At 48.6% G+C, this 17710-nt stretch overlaps 1 protein-coding gene across 2 annotated transcripts in view; it reads left to right on the top strand.

Annotated features, from left to right (window-relative positions):
• BZW2 (basic leucine zipper and W2 domains 2) overlaps positions 1-17710 on the top strand; it is a 110622-nt gene that overhangs the window by 66522 nt on the left and 26390 nt on the right. For both annotated transcript variants that reach the window (XM_040352245.1, XM_040352246.1), the window contains exons 5-8: positions 1-66; positions 3299-3434; positions 5869-5978; positions 8889-9059. In XM_040352245.1, coding sequence (XP_040208179.1) covers positions 1-66; positions 3299-3434; positions 5869-5978; positions 8889-9059 — 483 coding nt within the window. The remainder of the gene's footprint in view (positions 67-3298; positions 3435-5868; positions 5979-8888; positions 9060-17710) is intronic.

Raw genomic sequence — 17710 nt, 5'->3', positions numbered from 1 at the left:
GTCTTCAGCAAACTGATCAGGAGATATAAATACCTGGAAAAAGCTTTTGAAGACGAAATTAAGAAGGTAAGTTAGGCTATAGAGGTAAGGCCAGGGCTGATCCTAGGCAGGGTGCGCGGGGTGCTCCGCACCCATGCGCCGCAGAGGTGGGGGCGCCAAAGCTCCAAAGTGCTCCCCTCCCTCCTCCTTGTCTGTGTCCAGAGGCGGAGCGCATGTAGCCGGTGCTGCGGTTCCCCATCCCGCTTGCTTCTGACAAGAGCGCATACCTCCTGCTGTCCCCGGAATCCGGGCTGGGTACCACAGCGGAGCCTAGTACTGGAACACGTTCCGGCACTAGGCTCCACTAATTAATTCTGTCCGGTGTGCATGGAGCAGTCTCCTGTCTGCCCCGCCCCCTCTGTGTGTGTCGGCTCTTCTCCCATAGGCGGTGTGATGAGAGGCTTCTGGGTTGGCCGGAGCTGCTGCCAATCATCCCATGCACTCCCAGAAATGCTCTCCGAGTGCCACCCTCCAAGTGACCAAAGATGACACGTATGCCCCGCCCCCTGTAATGTGCTTCTGCTCCCAGCACGCCCGAGCTACAATGTTCTATTGGACAGGTACTGATCTATGGGGACACCTGATGTGGGGGGGGCTCTGATGGAGACACCTGCTGTGGGGGGTCTCTGATAGGGGGCAACTGCTGGGGGGGCTCTGATGGGGGACACCTGCTGGGAGGCTCTGATGGGGGACACCTGCTGGGAGGCTCTGATGGGGGACACCTGCTGTGGGGGGCTCTGATGGGGGACACCTGCTGGGAGGCTCTGATGGGGGACACCTGCTGTGGGGGGCTCTGATGGGGGACACCTGCTGTGGGGGGCTCTGATGGGGGACACCTGCTGTGGGGGGGCTCTGATGGGGGACACCTGCTAGGAGGCTCTGATGGGGGACACCTGCTGTGGGGGGCTCTGATGGGGGACACCTGCTGTGGGGGGCTCTGATGGGGGACACCTGCTGTGGGGGGGCTCTGATGGGGGACACCTGCTGTGGGGGGCTCTGATGGGGGACACCTGCTGTGGGGGGGCTCTGATGGGGGACACCTGCTGTGGGGGGCTCTGATGGGGGACACCTGCTGTGGGGGGGCTCTGATGGGGGACACCTGCTGTGGGGGGCTCTGATGGGGGACACCTGCTGGGGGGCTCTGATGGGGGACACTAATGAAGACTTCTTAGGCCCCGTACACACGACCGAACATGTCTGCTGAAACTGGTCTGCGGACCAGTTTCAGCGGACGCATTCGACGCATGCGTGGAAGCATTGACCTTCCAGGGTCGCGCACGTCGCCGCGGCGACGGCGCGGCCACGTCATCGTGTATCCTGTCCGCTGGGATTTTGGTTTGATGGTGTGTACAGCCATCAGACCAAAATCCGGCAGTGGACATGTCCAATGAAAACGGTCCGGCGGACCGTTTTCATCGGACAGTCCGTCCGTGTGTACGAGGCCTTAGGGGAGCATCTCTGTGTTTGAGTCCTTGCCATAGAAACACGTGTAAAGGGGAGGAGTTAGTGAGATGACCACACCCATGTGGGGGGCGCCAGAAATATTTCTGCACCCAGGCGTCTCTGACCCTAGGATCGGCCCTGGGTAAGGCAGGGGCTGGACATTCCAAATGATTTCAATGTTGACGCTTTCCCCTAAACGGAAGCCATTACTGAGCCCCCCCCCCCCCCCCTCTGATAATCCCCATTGGGAATTAAGCCATTAGCAGGTCCTCTAGTTGGAACCGCAGGTTCTGGGACGGGATCGGTTGACTTATTGGGGATCCCCATGCAGTCCAGTTTTATAGGGCTTTGCCGCTGACGTCTTATTATATTTGTTTGGTTTACTATTTTTTATCAGCCCTTGAAGCAGTGGGATTTTTAACCCATGAAACGCATTGTTATAATTTTCCAACTGGTCCCCCTGACTTTTTCAGCATGAGAGAGATAGTGGGAGATACTTTTTTTGTATTTAAGGATACATATATGAATACAATGCTGTAGGGCAAGGGTGTCAAACTCAATTTCATCATGGGCTGCATCAGCATTATGATTGCCCTCAAACAGGCCAGTTGTATCTGTAAGATTAGATGTCCAGCACACCCCCTCCCCTTTACATTAGATGTCAAGAACCACCGCACCATCAGAAGTTGAGTCCCCCACTCTCCCTTACATCACAGTGCACCCCCCCTTACATTATGCTGCTGCTGGGAAGAAGCTGGATGCATTGCTTGAAAGCAGAAAGTAAGGGCCAGATTCACAGAAGAGATATGACGGCGTTTCTCTGAGTATCTATGCGACTGATTCATAGAATCAGTTCCGCATAGATAGCCCTAAGATCCGACAGGTGTAATTGACTTACACCGTCGGATCTTAGGATGCAATACTTCGGCTGCCGCTGGGTGGAGTTCGCGTTGTTTTCCAGCGTCGGGTATGCAAACGAGGATTTAAAGCGATCCACAACGGTTTTCGCCTTCGTTACGTCGTCGCTAGTAATTTTTTCCCGTCGCAAAGTTACGGCTGCTTTAACATGGCTTAACTTTAGTCGAGCCATGTTAAAGTATGGCCGTCTTTCTCGGGTCGAATTTCAAATTATTATTTTTTTTGCGTAAGACGTCCAGGAATACGATACGTTACGCACGTCGCCGTTCAAAAAAATGACGTCACTTCGCGCAAAGCACGCCGGGAATTTCAAAACAGAGCATGCGCAGTACGTCCGGCGTGGGAGCGCGCCTAATTTAAATGGTACACGCCCCATTTGAATTGGGCGGGCTTGCGCCGGACGCCCCCGCCGTAAGTTTTTACGCAAGTGCTTGGTGAATCAGGCACTTGCGATGAAAACTTGCAGCGGTGTAGCGTATAGACGATACGTTACTCCGCCGCAATTATATGTGAATCTGGCCCTAAGGGGTTAGGGTTTAGGGTTAGGGTTAGGGTTTCCCATTGAAGAATATGGCTAGGACTCAGGAATTGGAACAGGGACCTCCCCCAAAGGTCAAAGGTCAGAAGGTGGGTTCCCAGAGGTCAAAGGTCACAGGGCGTGGCTGACCCACCCCCACCAAAGTGTACAGCCTACCCCAACTAAGTCGGGGAATGAACAAGTCGGGGAAAGCGTCTAACCCTAATTTTTTTTTATTTTTTATTTAAACTTACAGCATGTGTGTATTTTTCCCTCCCCCCTTTTTTATCTTTTGTTATTATTTATTTAATCTTACAGCATGTGTGCATTATTTTCTTGTAAAGCTGGTCTCTAAATACTTTTTTTTTTTAACTACTTCAGCTTCTACTGTTTCTCAAGGCATTTTCGGACAGTGAACAGACCAAGCTAGCTGTGCTGACTGGCATATTATTGGCTGGTGGAACCCTCCCAGCCACTATTCTCACAAGTCTCTTTTCCGAGAATATCGTCAAAGAAGGTACTCCACCATTTTATTTTATTTTTTGTTTTTAAAGATTTTTTCTGCTCTCCAGTAGACGGGGTAAAACCATTCCACGTGTCGCCCCCTCACCCCTCCTAGCTGATTTATGGGACTTCCTCTGCCAAAAATCCCACTGGTCAACTGACTTAAAGCGGAGGTCCAGCTGTGTAAAAAAATAAATAAAATAAAAGTCAGCAGCTACAAACATTGCAACTGCTGACTTTTAATAAGCGGCGCGCTCCCGCTACCCGGTACGAAGCTCCGTGACCGCGGGACCAGCGGACCCGATCGCCGATGGAGACCCGCGATCGCTCCCCGGAGCTGAAGAACGGGGAGAGCGGTATGTAAACACGGCTTCCCCGTTCTTCACTGTGGCGGCTGCATCGATCGTGTCATACCTTTTATAGGGGGACACAATCGATGACGTCACACCTACAGCCACACCCCCCTACAGTTGTAAACACACTTTAGGGAACACATAACTCCTTCAGCGCCCCCCTGTGGTTAACTCCCAAACTGCAACTGTCATTTCCACAATAAACAATGCAATTTAAATGCATTTTTTGCTGTGAAAATGACAATGGTCCCAAAAATGTGTCAAAATTGTCCGAAGTGTCCGCCATAATGCCGCAGTCACGATAAAAATCGCTGATCACCGCTATTACTAGTAAAAAAAAAAAAGTATTAATAAAAATACCATTAAACTATCCCCTCATTTGTAGATGCTATAACTTTTGCGCAAACCAATCAAAAAAAGCTTATTGCGTTTTTTATGTTTTTTTTTACTTAAAATATGTAGAGAATACGTATCGGCCTAAACTGAGAAAAAAATTGTTTTTTTTATATATTTTGGGGGGATATTTATTATAGCAAAAAGTTAAAAATATTGCCTTTTTTTCAAAATTGTCGCTCTATTTTTGTTTATAGCGCAAAAAATAAAAACCGAAGAGGTGATCAAATACCACCAAAAGAAAGCGCTATTTGTGGGGAAAAAAAAGGACGTCAATTTTGTTTGGGAGCCACGTCGCATGACCGCGAATGGTCATTTAAAGCGACCCAGTGCCGAATCGCAAAAAGTGGGCCGGTCATTTGGCAGCCAAATGGTCCGGGGCTGAAGTGATTAATAGGCTTTATTTCCATGGACGTTTTTACAGCCACTTTTCTGAGCGTTTTTTGCAGCTTAAAAACGGCTCTCCATGTTAGTCTATGGCCTCATGCCCACCATGACGTTTTTGAGCTGTAGATGGCTGAGCCGTTTTTAAGCTGCAAAAAAAAAAAACAGGACCAGTGCATTCTGAAGCTCCAGCGTTAGAGCTGTAAAAACGCCAGACGTTAAATGCTGAAAAACGCTCAAAACGTGCAAAAACGCTATAAAACACCCTACCGCAGCGTTTTTGAGCTCCAGCTCAAAAGAAAAAAAAAAAAACATGGACAGGCGTTTTTAAGCTGTAAAAAAGGCTAAACAAAGTGGCTGTAAAAACGTCCATGAAAATGAAGCCATAAGATTTCATAGTAAAATCATACACAATCTGTACATAGTCTTGTTCTGTTATTTCCTTAGTGGTATAGCAGTATAAATTCCCAACATGTTTCGCACTTTTGGGGCTTCTTCAGGTAAAATGATAGCCGCTAATGATCTAAAAGCGATATCAGAAAAACAGAATATAACTGTAACAATGGCATACTAGTATAACACATAATTCACAAAACATCCATTATTTAATATTCACAGTATTGGCCTTGTGCCGTATGGGGATGCCCCTTTCTACTTCCATCACCTTCTTACACCAGTGAGACATTCAGGGAAACATTTCCTAACGCCAAACCCTATATGAATTAATGCAAGTCACGTCGCGTAATTCCAGGTTAAATTTCTGCTTAATGGCTGCATTGTTTATCAGGACAAGCTTGTTTTAGAAGTACCGTATTTATCGGGGTATTGCGCGCTCCGGCGTATAGCGCGCACCCCTAAAGTGGACCCGACATTCCTGTAAAAAAACATTTTAGAACTTACAGTTTTGGTGTCTTGCACGGCGTCCATCGGCGGCCTCGTCGGGTCCGGCGTCCGTCTGCGGCTTCGGGTGTTCTCTTCGTCGGGTCTGGCATCCTTCTGCGGCGTCATCCCCGCTCGATCCCTGCTTTCCCGTGCCGAGTTTTAACACTGCGCCGGCATATACCGAGCGCAGTACACTCGTGTATAGTCGGGCAGGCTCGGCTACTCGGGGTATCGGCGTATATCGCGCACCCACGATTTTGCCCTGGTTTTCAGGGCAAAAAAGTGCGCGGTATACGCCGATAAATACAGTATTTGTGTGTTTCTTAAGCTCTTGTAGTTGGTTTGGTGTCCACACTCTGGCCACAAGTTAAATTTAAAATCAATGAATACATTTTCTATTGGTAACAATATGGCTGAATATTTTATATCTTACAGGCATTTCCGCCTCTTTTGCCGTAAAACTTTTTAAAGCATGGATGTCCGAGAAAGATGCCAACTCTGTGACGTCATCTTTACGGAAAGCCAATCTGGACAAGCGGTTACTGGTGGGTGTATGGTACAGCTGGAATTTGTGCATTAAATGTGTCTCTAATTTTTTCTCAATTTTGCATCTGGCTATATACTGTAGGTGACCGCGATATTGTGTCAATCTCGCTCCCTTTCTTGGCGAGATTGACCACCTACGAGCCCCGTCGCGGGAGCCAGCTCGCCACGATGGGGGAAAAAGGCGTCGTAGAAGCGACGGGGATCCGACTTATATAGGCCTCTTATGACGTCACAGTCCCATCATGCTCCGGTCCCGGAGCATGATGGGACTGTGACGTCATAAGAGGCCTATATAAATCATCACGCCCCGGACACCTGGCATCACAGCGGGAGGAAGCGACGCGTCAACATCTAAAGAAAAGAAGAAGGCGGAAGACGGCAAAGAAGAGCGGGCTGCGCCGCCGTTAGTAATAGAGCTAAAAAGAAGATAGCGGCGGCCAGCCCCGAAGAAGGCACCGGAGAGCGAGCGGGAGAAGAACCGGGGAGCGCCGAGACGACAGCAGAGAGCGGAGAAGATGGAAGAAGACCCCCCCGGAGGGCGGAGAAGACCCCCGCAGCTGACTAATAAATTATTTTAAAACCCTGTGTTGTGTGTTTATTTTATTTACATTTTTCTTCCAGGTGAATGGGTAGGGGTACGATGTACCCCATATTCATTCACGTAGGGTGGGGGGCCGGTATCTGGGGGCCCCCTTATTTAAGGGGCTCCAGATTCCGATAAGCCCCCTGCAGACCCCGACCAGGGTTGTCGGGAAGAGGCCCTGTCCTTATCAACATGGGGACAGGGTGCTTTGGGGTGGAGGGGCCGCAGGGTGCCCCCCTGCCCCAGAGCACCCAACCCCCCCATGTTGAGGGCATGCGGCCTGGTACGGCTCAGGAGGGGGCACTCGCTCGTCCCCACTCCTTTCCTGACCGGCCGGGCAGCGTGCTTGGATACGGGTCTGGTATGGATTGTGGGGGACCCCCACGCCGTTTTTTTGGCGTAGGGGGGGAGTCTCCTTGCAATCCATACCAGACCTAAGGGCCTGGTATGCTCCTGGGGGGGAACCCATGCCGGTTTTTTATTTTAAATTTGGCGTGGAGTTCCCCCTCATGATTCATACCAAACGCTGCGGCTAGAATTGGCGGGAATCCAAGTTGGATCCCCGTCGCTTCTATGACGCGCTCGCTGGAATGTGCTTTTTCTATTCCAGCGAGTGCGAGATGTCGGCACCATGTCGCCGAGAATCAGCGCGATGCCGTCGTGCTGGAAACACATTCTCGGCAACATGTATTGTACCTTAGTCAGTGTGTAGCACAGTAAAGCCTTTTTAGAACAGAAAGGTCTAGATTCAGTTACGAGATACGACGGCGTATCTCCAGATACGCCGTCGTATCTCTGAGTTGCGGCGTCGTATCTATGCGCCTGATTCTTAGAATCAGTTACGCATAGATTTGACTAAGATCCGACTGGCGTAAGTCTCTTACGCCGTCGTATCTTAGTTGCAATTTTACGCTGGCCAGCTAGGTGGCGCTTCTGTTGATTTACGCGAGGAATATGCTAATTGGGTAGATACGCCGATTCACAAACGTATGTACGCCCAGCGCATTTTTTTACGTCGTTTACATTAGGCTTTTTCCGGCGTAAAGTTACCCCTGCTATATGAGGCGTACGCAATGTTAAGTATGGACGTCGTTTCCGCGTCGAATTTTGTAATTTTTACGTCGTTTGCGTGAGTCGTTCGCGAATAGGGCTGTATGGAAGTTACGTTCACGTCTAAAGCATTGACGATTTGCGGCGGAATTTAGAGCATGCGCACTGGGATTCTTTCACGAACGGCGCATGCGTCGTTCGTAAAAAAACGGCAAATACGTGGGGGTCACACTAAATTTTAATAAAACACGCCCACATCATCCAAATTTGAATTAGGCAGGCTTACGCCGGAGCACATACGTTACGCCGCCGTAACTTAGGGCGCAAGTTCTTTCTGAATACGGAACTTGCGCACTAATTTACGGCGGCGTAAGGTATCGGAGATACGTTACGCCCGCACAACATTACGCAGGGCTATCTGAATCTAGCCCAAAGTCTATTAAATCTAACATGTATACCAATAATAAGAGGATTCTTCCTCATGTCAGGATAATGGGAGGAGCCATGCAAATGTTTTCCTTTTATAACCCAACAGACAAATGCTCACCCACAACTGCTGGTGTATGGTACGCACCGCCTAATATAGAGCCATTTATTTCACACTGCATGTAGTAGTTTCAGGCTTTTTGTCCATTGTCAGTGTACTGTACAGCTTGTATAACAGTGTAAATTTGCTGTCCCCTCAAAATAACTCAACACACAGCCATTAATGTCTAAACCGCTGGCAACAAAAGTGAGTACACCCCTACGAGAAAATGTCCAAATTGGGCCCAAAGTGTCAATATTTTGTGTGGCCACCATTATTTTCCAGCACTGCCTTAACCCTCTTGGGCATGGAGGTCACCAGAGCTTCACAGGTTGCCACTGGAGTCCTCTTCCCCTCCTCCATGATGACATCACAGAGCTGGTGGATGTTAGAGACCTTGCGCTCCTCCACCTTCCGTATGAGGAGCCCCACAGATGCTCAATAGGGTTTAGGTCTGGAGACATGCTTGGCCAGTCCATCACCTTTACCCTCAGCTTCTTTAGCAAGGCAGTGGTTGTCTTGGAGGTGTGTTTGGGGTCATTATCATGTTGGAATACTTCCCTGCGGCCCAGTCTCTGAAGGGAGGGGGATCATGCTCTGCTTCAGTATGTCACAGTACATACTGCACTTTGCAGAGATCTCCTTTTACATCCTGATGTGGGACAGGAATAAGGCCGATTTCAGGGAAAACTGTTCTTGTACTGAACTATGACGATCTGTGTGTCACAATCCTCCGATTTTTGTTCACAGGAACTGTTTCCAGCCAATCGGCAGACAGTGGAGCATTTTGCAAAGTATTTCACTGACGCCGACCTCAAGGAGCTCTCCGACTTTCTGAGAGTCCAGCAGTCTCTTGGAACCCGCAAAGAGCTCCAGAAAGAACTGCAGGAGCGATTATCTCAAGAATGTCCAATCAAAGAGGTGAGCGAGCGCATGTGTCATAGATCCGCTTGTACTTGATAAAGAGTAATGTGTTTTCTGGTGATATACACTGGGGTAGATTCAGTAAAATTTGCGCAGTTTTTACGTAGGCGCAGGGCACCGTTTTTGCCCTGCGCCCCCGCAAATTATCTGCGCTACCCTAGATTCACGGAGCAGTAGCTCCGTAAATTGTGTGGGCGCTCCGGCAAAATGCCCGGCGTAAGCGCGCGCAATTTAAACGATCCCGTAGGGGGTGTGGATCATTTAAATTAGGCGCGTTCCCCCGCCGAGCGTAGTGCGCATGCTCTGTCGGGAAACTTTCCAGACGTGCATTGCGGTAAATGACGTTGCAAGGACGTCATTTGCTTCAAAGTGAACGTGAATGGCGTCCAGCGCCATTCACAATTCACTTACGCAAACAACGTAAAATTTAAACTTCGCAACGCGGGAACGACGGGTATACGTAACATTGGCTGCCCCTGCTATTAGCAGGAGCAGCCTTACGCGAAACCCGACTTGCGCAAACTACGTAAACTGCGTACGCAGGGCTCGCGTAGGGTTGTGAATCGGCGTTAGTATGCAATTTGCATACTATACGCTGACCACAACGGGAACGCCACCTAGCGGCCATCGCAAGAATGCAGCCTACGATATGACTGCATAAGGAGCCTTATGCCAGTCATTTCTTAGGCTGCAGTCGGCGTAACAAGGTTCCTGAATCAGGATCATTCGTGACGCCGGCGCAGGTAAGCAATTGCGCTGCGTAACTATGGTTACGCAGAGGCAATTGCTCTTTGAATCTACCCCACTGAATATAGAAAAGAATCGCCCCCCCCCCCCCCAAATCAAAATAATCACATGAAACAAAGACAGACACAGTTTTTGTTTTATCCAGCTTATACTATTGCAACTCATAACATCCAAGTGAAGGACGTTACACCAACATGTCGAAAAAAAACAAAACAGAATCACTGAGTTGGAAAAGGGATCCCCCCTGTCAGTATTTTGTTGAACCACCTTTTGCTTTAATTCCAACCTTTAGTCTGTGTGGATATTATGGGCCAGATCCGCAAAGAAGTGACGTCGGCGTATCTATTGATACGCCGCGTAACTTCTACGATGCGCCGTCGTATCTTTGTTTTGTATCCACAAAACAAGATACGCCTGAATGTGGGCTAGATCCGACTGACGTACGTCTTAGTACGCCGTCGGATCTTAGGTGCATATTTACGCTGGCCGCTAGGTGGCGCTTCCGTTGATTTCCGCGTAGAGTATGCAAATTAGCTAGATACGCCGATTCTCAGAACGTACGTCCGGCAGGCGCATTTTTTTACGTTGTTTACGTAAGGCTTTTTTCGGCGTAACGTTACCCCTGGGTCTATGAGGCGTACGCAATGTTAAGTATGGCCGTCGGGCCAGCGTGGAATTTTCCGCTGTTTACGTCAAACGTTCGCGAATAGGGCTTTGCGTAAATTACGTTCACGTCGAAAGCATTGACTATTTGCGACGTGATTTCGAGCATGTGCACTGGGATAGCCCCACGGACGGCGCATGCGCCGTTAAAAAAAAAAAACTTCATTTACGCGGGGTCAAGGTGAATTACCATAAAACACGCCCACATCTTTGTCATTTGAATTCCGCGCCCTTACGCCGACACATTCACACTACTTTACGGCGCAAATTCTTTGTGGATAAGGATCCGCCGCTCTAAGTTACGGCGGCGTAGTGTATCTGAAATGCGCTACACTCGCATAAATTTACAACGAGGTACGTGGATCTGGCCCTATGTCTCTACTAACTTTACACATATATAGGTAGATTCAGATAGCAGAGCCTATAGTTACAGCGGCGTAGCTTAGCGTGTTTAGACTACGCCGCCGTAAGTAGGCTAGGCAAGTACATGATTCTCAATGTACTTGCCTGCTAAGTTACGACGGCGTAGCTTAAATCGGCGGGAGTAAGGGCGCCTAATTCAAATGTGTTGGGGGGGGGGGGGGCGTGTTTAATGTTAATGAGGCTTGACCTCACGTTTTTACGTTTTTTTTAAACTGCACATGCGCCGGGTGCCTACATTTCCCAGTGTGCATTGCGGCTAAGTACGCCGCACGGGCTTATTGATTTTGACGTGGACGTAAACAACGTAAATCCCAATTCGCGGACGACTTACACAAATGACGTAAAAATTTTGAATTTCGCGGCGGGAACGGCGGCCATACTTAACATTACTTTTCCACTAGGGCCTAGCTCTAACTTTACGCGGCCTATCTCTTACGCAAACGGCGTAAAAGTACTGCGTCGGCCAGGCGTACGTTCGTGAATCGGCGTATCTCCTCATTTACATATTCTACGCCGACCTCAATGGAAGCGCCACCTAGCGGCCATCCAAAATATTGCAATCTAAGATAGGACGGCGCAAGCCGTCGTATCTTAGATATGTTTAAGCGTATCTCTGTTTGAGCATACGCTTAAACATAAGTCGGCGTAGATTCTGAGTTAGGTCGACTTATCTACTGATAAGTCGGCCTAACTCTACCTGAATCTACCTAATAGACTTTGCAATATTTGCCCCGCTCTTCTTTGCAGAACTGCTCAAGTTCAGTTACATTTGATGGTGACCATTTGTGGACTGCAGTCTTCTAATCATTCCACAGATTTTCAATGGGGTTTAGGTCTGGGCTCTGACTAGACCATGCAAGGACATTCACATTTTGTTATCCTCCAACCACTGTGTGGTCATTGTTGCTGTGTGCTTTGGGTCATTGTCATGTTGGAAGGTAAACCTTCTTCCCATTAACAACTTTCTGGCAGAGGGCAGCTGATGTTCCTCAAGAATTTGACGGCATTTTGCCCCATCCATTTTTCCTTCTATCCTGACAAGGGCCCCAGTCCCTGCTGCAGAGAAATACCCCCATAACAGGATATTACCACTCCCATACCAGGATATTACCATTCCCATACCAGGATATTACCATTCCCATACCAGGATATTACCACCTCCCATACCAGGATATTACCACCTCCCCTACCAGGATATTACCACCTCCCATACCAGGATATTACCACCTCCCCTACCAGGATATTACCACCTCCCATACCAGGATATTACCACCTCCCATACCAGGATATTACCACCTCCCATACCAGGATATTACCACCTCCCCTACCAGGATATTACCACCTCCCCTACCAGGATATTACCACCTCCCCTACCAGGATATTACCACTCCCATACCAGGATATTACCACTCCCATACCAGGATATTACCACTCCCATACCAGGATATTACCACTCCCATACCAGGATATTACCACCTCCCATACCAGGATATTACCACCTCCCATACCAGGATATTATCACCTCCCATACCAGGATATTACCACCTCCCATACCAGATATTACCACTTCCCATACCAGGATATTACCACTTCCCATAACAGGATATTACCACCTCCCATACCAGGATATTACCACCTCCCATACCAGGATATTACCACCTCCCATACCAGATATTACCACTTCCCATACCAGGATATTACCACTTCCCATACCAGGATATTACCACTTCCCATACCAGGATATTACCACCCCCCATACCAGGATATTACCACCTCCCATACCAGGATATTACCACCTCCCATACCAGATATTACCACCTCCCATAGCAGGATATTACCACTCTCATACCAGGATATTGCCACTCCCATAGCAGGATATTGCCACTCCCATACCAGGATATTGCCACTCCCATACCAGGATATTGCCACTCCCATACCAGGATATTACCACTCTCATACCAGGATATTACCACCTCCCATAGCAGGATATTACCACCTCCCATAGCAGGATATTGCCACCTCCCATAGCAGGATATTACCACCTCCCATACCAGGATATTACCACCTCCCATACCAGGATATTGCCACCTCCCATACCAGGATATTGCCACCTCCCATACCAGGATATTGCCACCTCCCATACCAGGATATTGCCACCTCCCATACCAGGATATTGCCACCTCCCATACCAGGATATTACCACCTCCCATACCAGGATATTACCACTTCCCATACCAGGATATTACCACCTCCCATACCAGGATATTACCACCTCCCATACCAGGATATTACCACCTCCCATACCAGGATATTACCACCTCCCATACCAGGATATTGCCACCTCCCATACCAGGATATTGCCACCTCCCATACCAGGATATTGCCACCTCCCATACCAGGATATTGCCACCTCCCATACCAGGATATTGCCACCTCCCATACCAGGATATTGCCACCTCCCATAGCAGGATATTGCCACCTCCCATAGCAGGATATTACCACCTCCCATAGCAGGATATTACCACCTCCCATAGCAGGATATTACCACCTCCCATAGCAGGATATTACCACCTCCCATACCATATTACCACCTCCAATACCAGGATATTACCACCTCCCATACCAGGATATTACCACTCCCATACCAGGATATTACCACTCCCATACCAGGATATTGCCACCTCCCATACCAGGATATTACCACCTCCCATACCAGGATATTGCCACCTCCCATACCAGGATATTACCACCTCCCATACCAGGATATTACCACCTCCCATACCAGGATATTACCACTCCCATACCAGGATATTACCACTCCCATACCAGGATATTACCAATTCCCATACCAGGATATTACCACTTCCCATACCAGGATATTACCACTCTCATACCAGGATATTACCACTCTCATACCAGGATATTACCACTCCCATACCAGGATATTGCCACCTCCCATACCAGGATATTGCCACCTCCCATACCAGGATATTGCCACCTCCCATACCAGGATATTACCACCTCCCATACCAGGATATTACCACCTCCCATACCAGGATATTACCACCTCCCATACCAGGATATTGCCACCTCCCATACCAGGATATTGCCACCTCCCATACCAGGATATTGCCACCTCCCATACCAGGATATTGCCACCTCCCATACCAGGATATTGCCACCTCCCATACCAGGATATTGCCACCTCCCATAGCAGGATATTGCCACCTCCCATAGCAGGATATTACCACCTCCCATAGCAGGATATTACCACCTCCCATAGCAGGATATTACCACCTCCCATACCAGGATATTGCCACCTCCCATAGCAGGATATTACCACCTCCCATAGCAGGATATTACCACCTCCCATAGCAGGATATTACCACCTCCCATAGCAGGATATTACCACCTCCCATACCATATTACCACCTCCAATACCAGGATATTACCACCTCCCATACCAGGATATTACCACTCCCATACCAGGATATTACCACTCCCATACCAGGATATTGCCACCTCCCATACCAGGATATTACCACCTCCCATACCAGGATATTGCCACCTCCCATACCAGGATATTACCACCTCCCATACCAGGATATTACCACCTCCCATACCAGGATATTACCACTCCCATACCAGGATATTACCACTCCCATACCAGGATATTACCAATTCCCATACCAGGATATTACCACTTCCCATACCAGGATATTACCACTCTCATACCAGGATATTACCACTCTCATACCAGGATATTACCACTTCCCATACCAGGATATTACCACTCTCATACCAGGATATTACCACTCTCATACCAGGATATTACCACCTCCCATACCAGGATATTACCACTCCCATACCAGGATATTACCACCTCCCATACCAGGATATTACCACCTCCCATACCAGGATATTGCCACCTTCCATACCAGGATATTGCCACCTCCCATACCAGGATATTGCCACCTCCCATACCAGGATATTGCCACCTCCCATACCAGGATATTGCCACCTCCCATACCAGGATATTGCCACCTCCCATACCAGGATATTGCCACCTTCCATACCAGGATATTGCCACCTCCCATACCAGGATATTACCACTCCCATACCAGGATATTACCACTCCCATACCATGATATTACCACTCCCATACCATGATATTACCACTCCCATACCATGATATTACCACTCCCATACCATGATATTACCACTCCCATTCCAGGATATTACCACTCCCATACCATGATATTACCACTCCCATACCATGATATTACCACTCCCATTCCAGGATATTACCACTCCCATTCCAGGATATTACCACTCCCATTCCAGGATATTACCACTCCCATTCCAGGATATTACCACTCCCATTCCAGGATATTACCACTCCCATACCATATTACCACCTCCAATACCAGGATATTACCACTCCCATACCAGGATATTACCACTCCAATACCAGGATATTACCACTCTCATTCCAGGATATTACCACTCCCATACCAGGATATTACCACTCCCATTCCAGGATATTACCACTCCCATTCCAGGATATTACCACTCCCATTCCAGGATATTACCACTCCCATTCCAGGATATTACCACTCCCATACCATATTACCACCTCCAATACCAGGATATTACCACTCCCATACCATGATATTACCACCTCCAACCATACATTATACAATTTTCCTTTTCAATTTTCTTTAGATGTACCTTCAACTATGTAGTACAAGCGCCGGCCTGATTGCATACAAATTGAAAGCGTGTAGGTTTGACCTCCTATTATATGGTTTTTGTAAATCTAAAGGAACGTTGTGTAATGTATGGCCAGTCTTAAAGCGTTTGTTACCCCAACATTTCATATTCCTTATATGTGGCTTCTTTACCATGTACTTGTATGAGAAAGTCTCCTGTTCTTTGTAATGCTTGATTTGTGTGAATTCCCGGTGTTCCTGCCAGTCTCCCTGCTTTCCCATTAAAAACTGACCACACTAAGCAGGAGAGCACACTGTGGTCAGTTCTCTATCTGGGTTGTGAACTCGTCTTGCTCTCCTCGATTGATCAGACTTGTCCTGACACGTCCCCCTCTGCACAGCCATTCACTGGGAAGCTCAGTATCCTGCTGCTTCTTCTTTCCCCAGCTCTTATGCAGCTGAGAACAGAGGGAATGTGATCACTTATAAAAAAGGGAAAAGGATTTATAATGTTTTTTTTTATATCTTTACACAAATGTTTTTCCCTAGTAAACGCCCCACCCGTAAAAAAAATAAAAAAATCCTCTTCTAGCACAATTTTCCTCCCTCCTATACCATATCACCTCTTCTAGCACAACCCCCCCCCCCACCCCAAATTCTCCCCCCTAGCACAAGTCCTCTCCCCCCCACCCCATCCTAACATAAATCCCCCTAAATCACCACTCCTAACACCCCCCCCCACACTTCAAATTTCCTCTCCTAGAACAATTCTTACCCCCTGACGCTTACCAAATTCCCCCCTCCCAACAAAAATTCCCCTCAATCTTCTCACAGCGCCCCCCTCCCTCCCCCTCTTCCCCAAACCTTACACAATACCACAGTTCCTAGGGAACCCACCCCTTGTCCTGGCAGGACCTTCAACCAGGGTCGTTTGAAGGAATTTGAGGGCCCCAAGCAAAATGGGGGCCCCCCAAGCACCCCCCCACCCGCATGAAAAGCCTACGTTAGCGCTACACTAAATATTTTTTTTCTATTCTTACCTCCCCTTCTTCCCTGTAGGCTGCCGCTGTAGCGTTGCCGCGCTCCTCTTTCCTCTGCCTCTTTCCCAGTCCCCTATCAGATAGTGCACTTCCTGTTAGTCCGGCCAGGAACAGGAAACTGAATCTCCTGTACCACGCGCGGTACCCGGCCAGACTGACAGGACTCTAGGTGGAAGGAAGAGGAGCTTGGCTACATCCTGGGAGGGGGAAGTTGGGGGCCCCAGGCCAGCTCGGGGCCCCAAGCAATTGTTTGTTTTGCCTGTCCTGTAGCGACGGGCCTGCCTTCAACCTATGCTGCTGAAGTAATTCACACTTTATGGAAAGTGGGGGGGGGGGGGGAGTCTTCTTTTCTGCTTTCTTTGTCTGATCTTGGGGATCGCTCTGTGTCTTTGGATATTTCCATCTACACAAAGCGCCATATAAATCCAAATGCTGATTGAGTGTTTTGATCAGTAGGAGAGAAGGCTTCTAGCAGAGAAGAAACATACGTCCTGAAAACAGTTGTCATAGTAATAAACGCAGATGCAATTAAACCGAAACGTAACGACGCAAAGATTAAGAGAACCGAAAACCTCTTTGTTCACAGGAGAGAGAATTATTGATGGAAGAAATGGTGTCAGCCGATTCAGCACTTAGCGAATCGGGAACACGCAGCGTATAGAAACTACTTCTCCCGTCTGGTTTCTTCCTTTGTTACCAGTTGAATCACCGATAACTGACAGCTGAAGAAAGCTCAACCTCCACTTGTCACATCCATCAGTTAAAGGTGGTTTTCCTCCCACAATCCTCACCAGATGAGCTATTTAAAAAAAAAAACTTCAGTGGGATTTCAGGGCTAAGAATCTGCCGGGGTGGTTCAGCGCTAAGGGTCTCCCGGGTGGTGCCGCGCTAAGGGTCTCCCGAGTGGTGCCACGCTAAGGGTCTCCCGGGTGGTGCCACGCTAAGGGTCTCCCGGGTGGTGCCACGCTAAGGGTCTCCCGGGTGGTGCAGGGCTAAGGGTCTCCCGGGTGGTGCAGGGCTAAGGGTCTCCCGGGTGGTGCCGCGCTAAGGGTCTCCCGGGTGT

The sequence above is a fragment of the Rana temporaria genome, chromosome 5 (genome assembly GCF_905171775.1).
Source record: "Rana temporaria chromosome 5, aRanTem1.1, whole genome shotgun sequence".
Lineage (NCBI taxonomy): Eukaryota > Metazoa > Chordata > Amphibia > Anura > Ranidae > Rana > Rana temporaria.
Note: the sequence above shows the minus strand (reverse complement) of the source record. Positions and strands in the feature narration are given on the sequence as shown.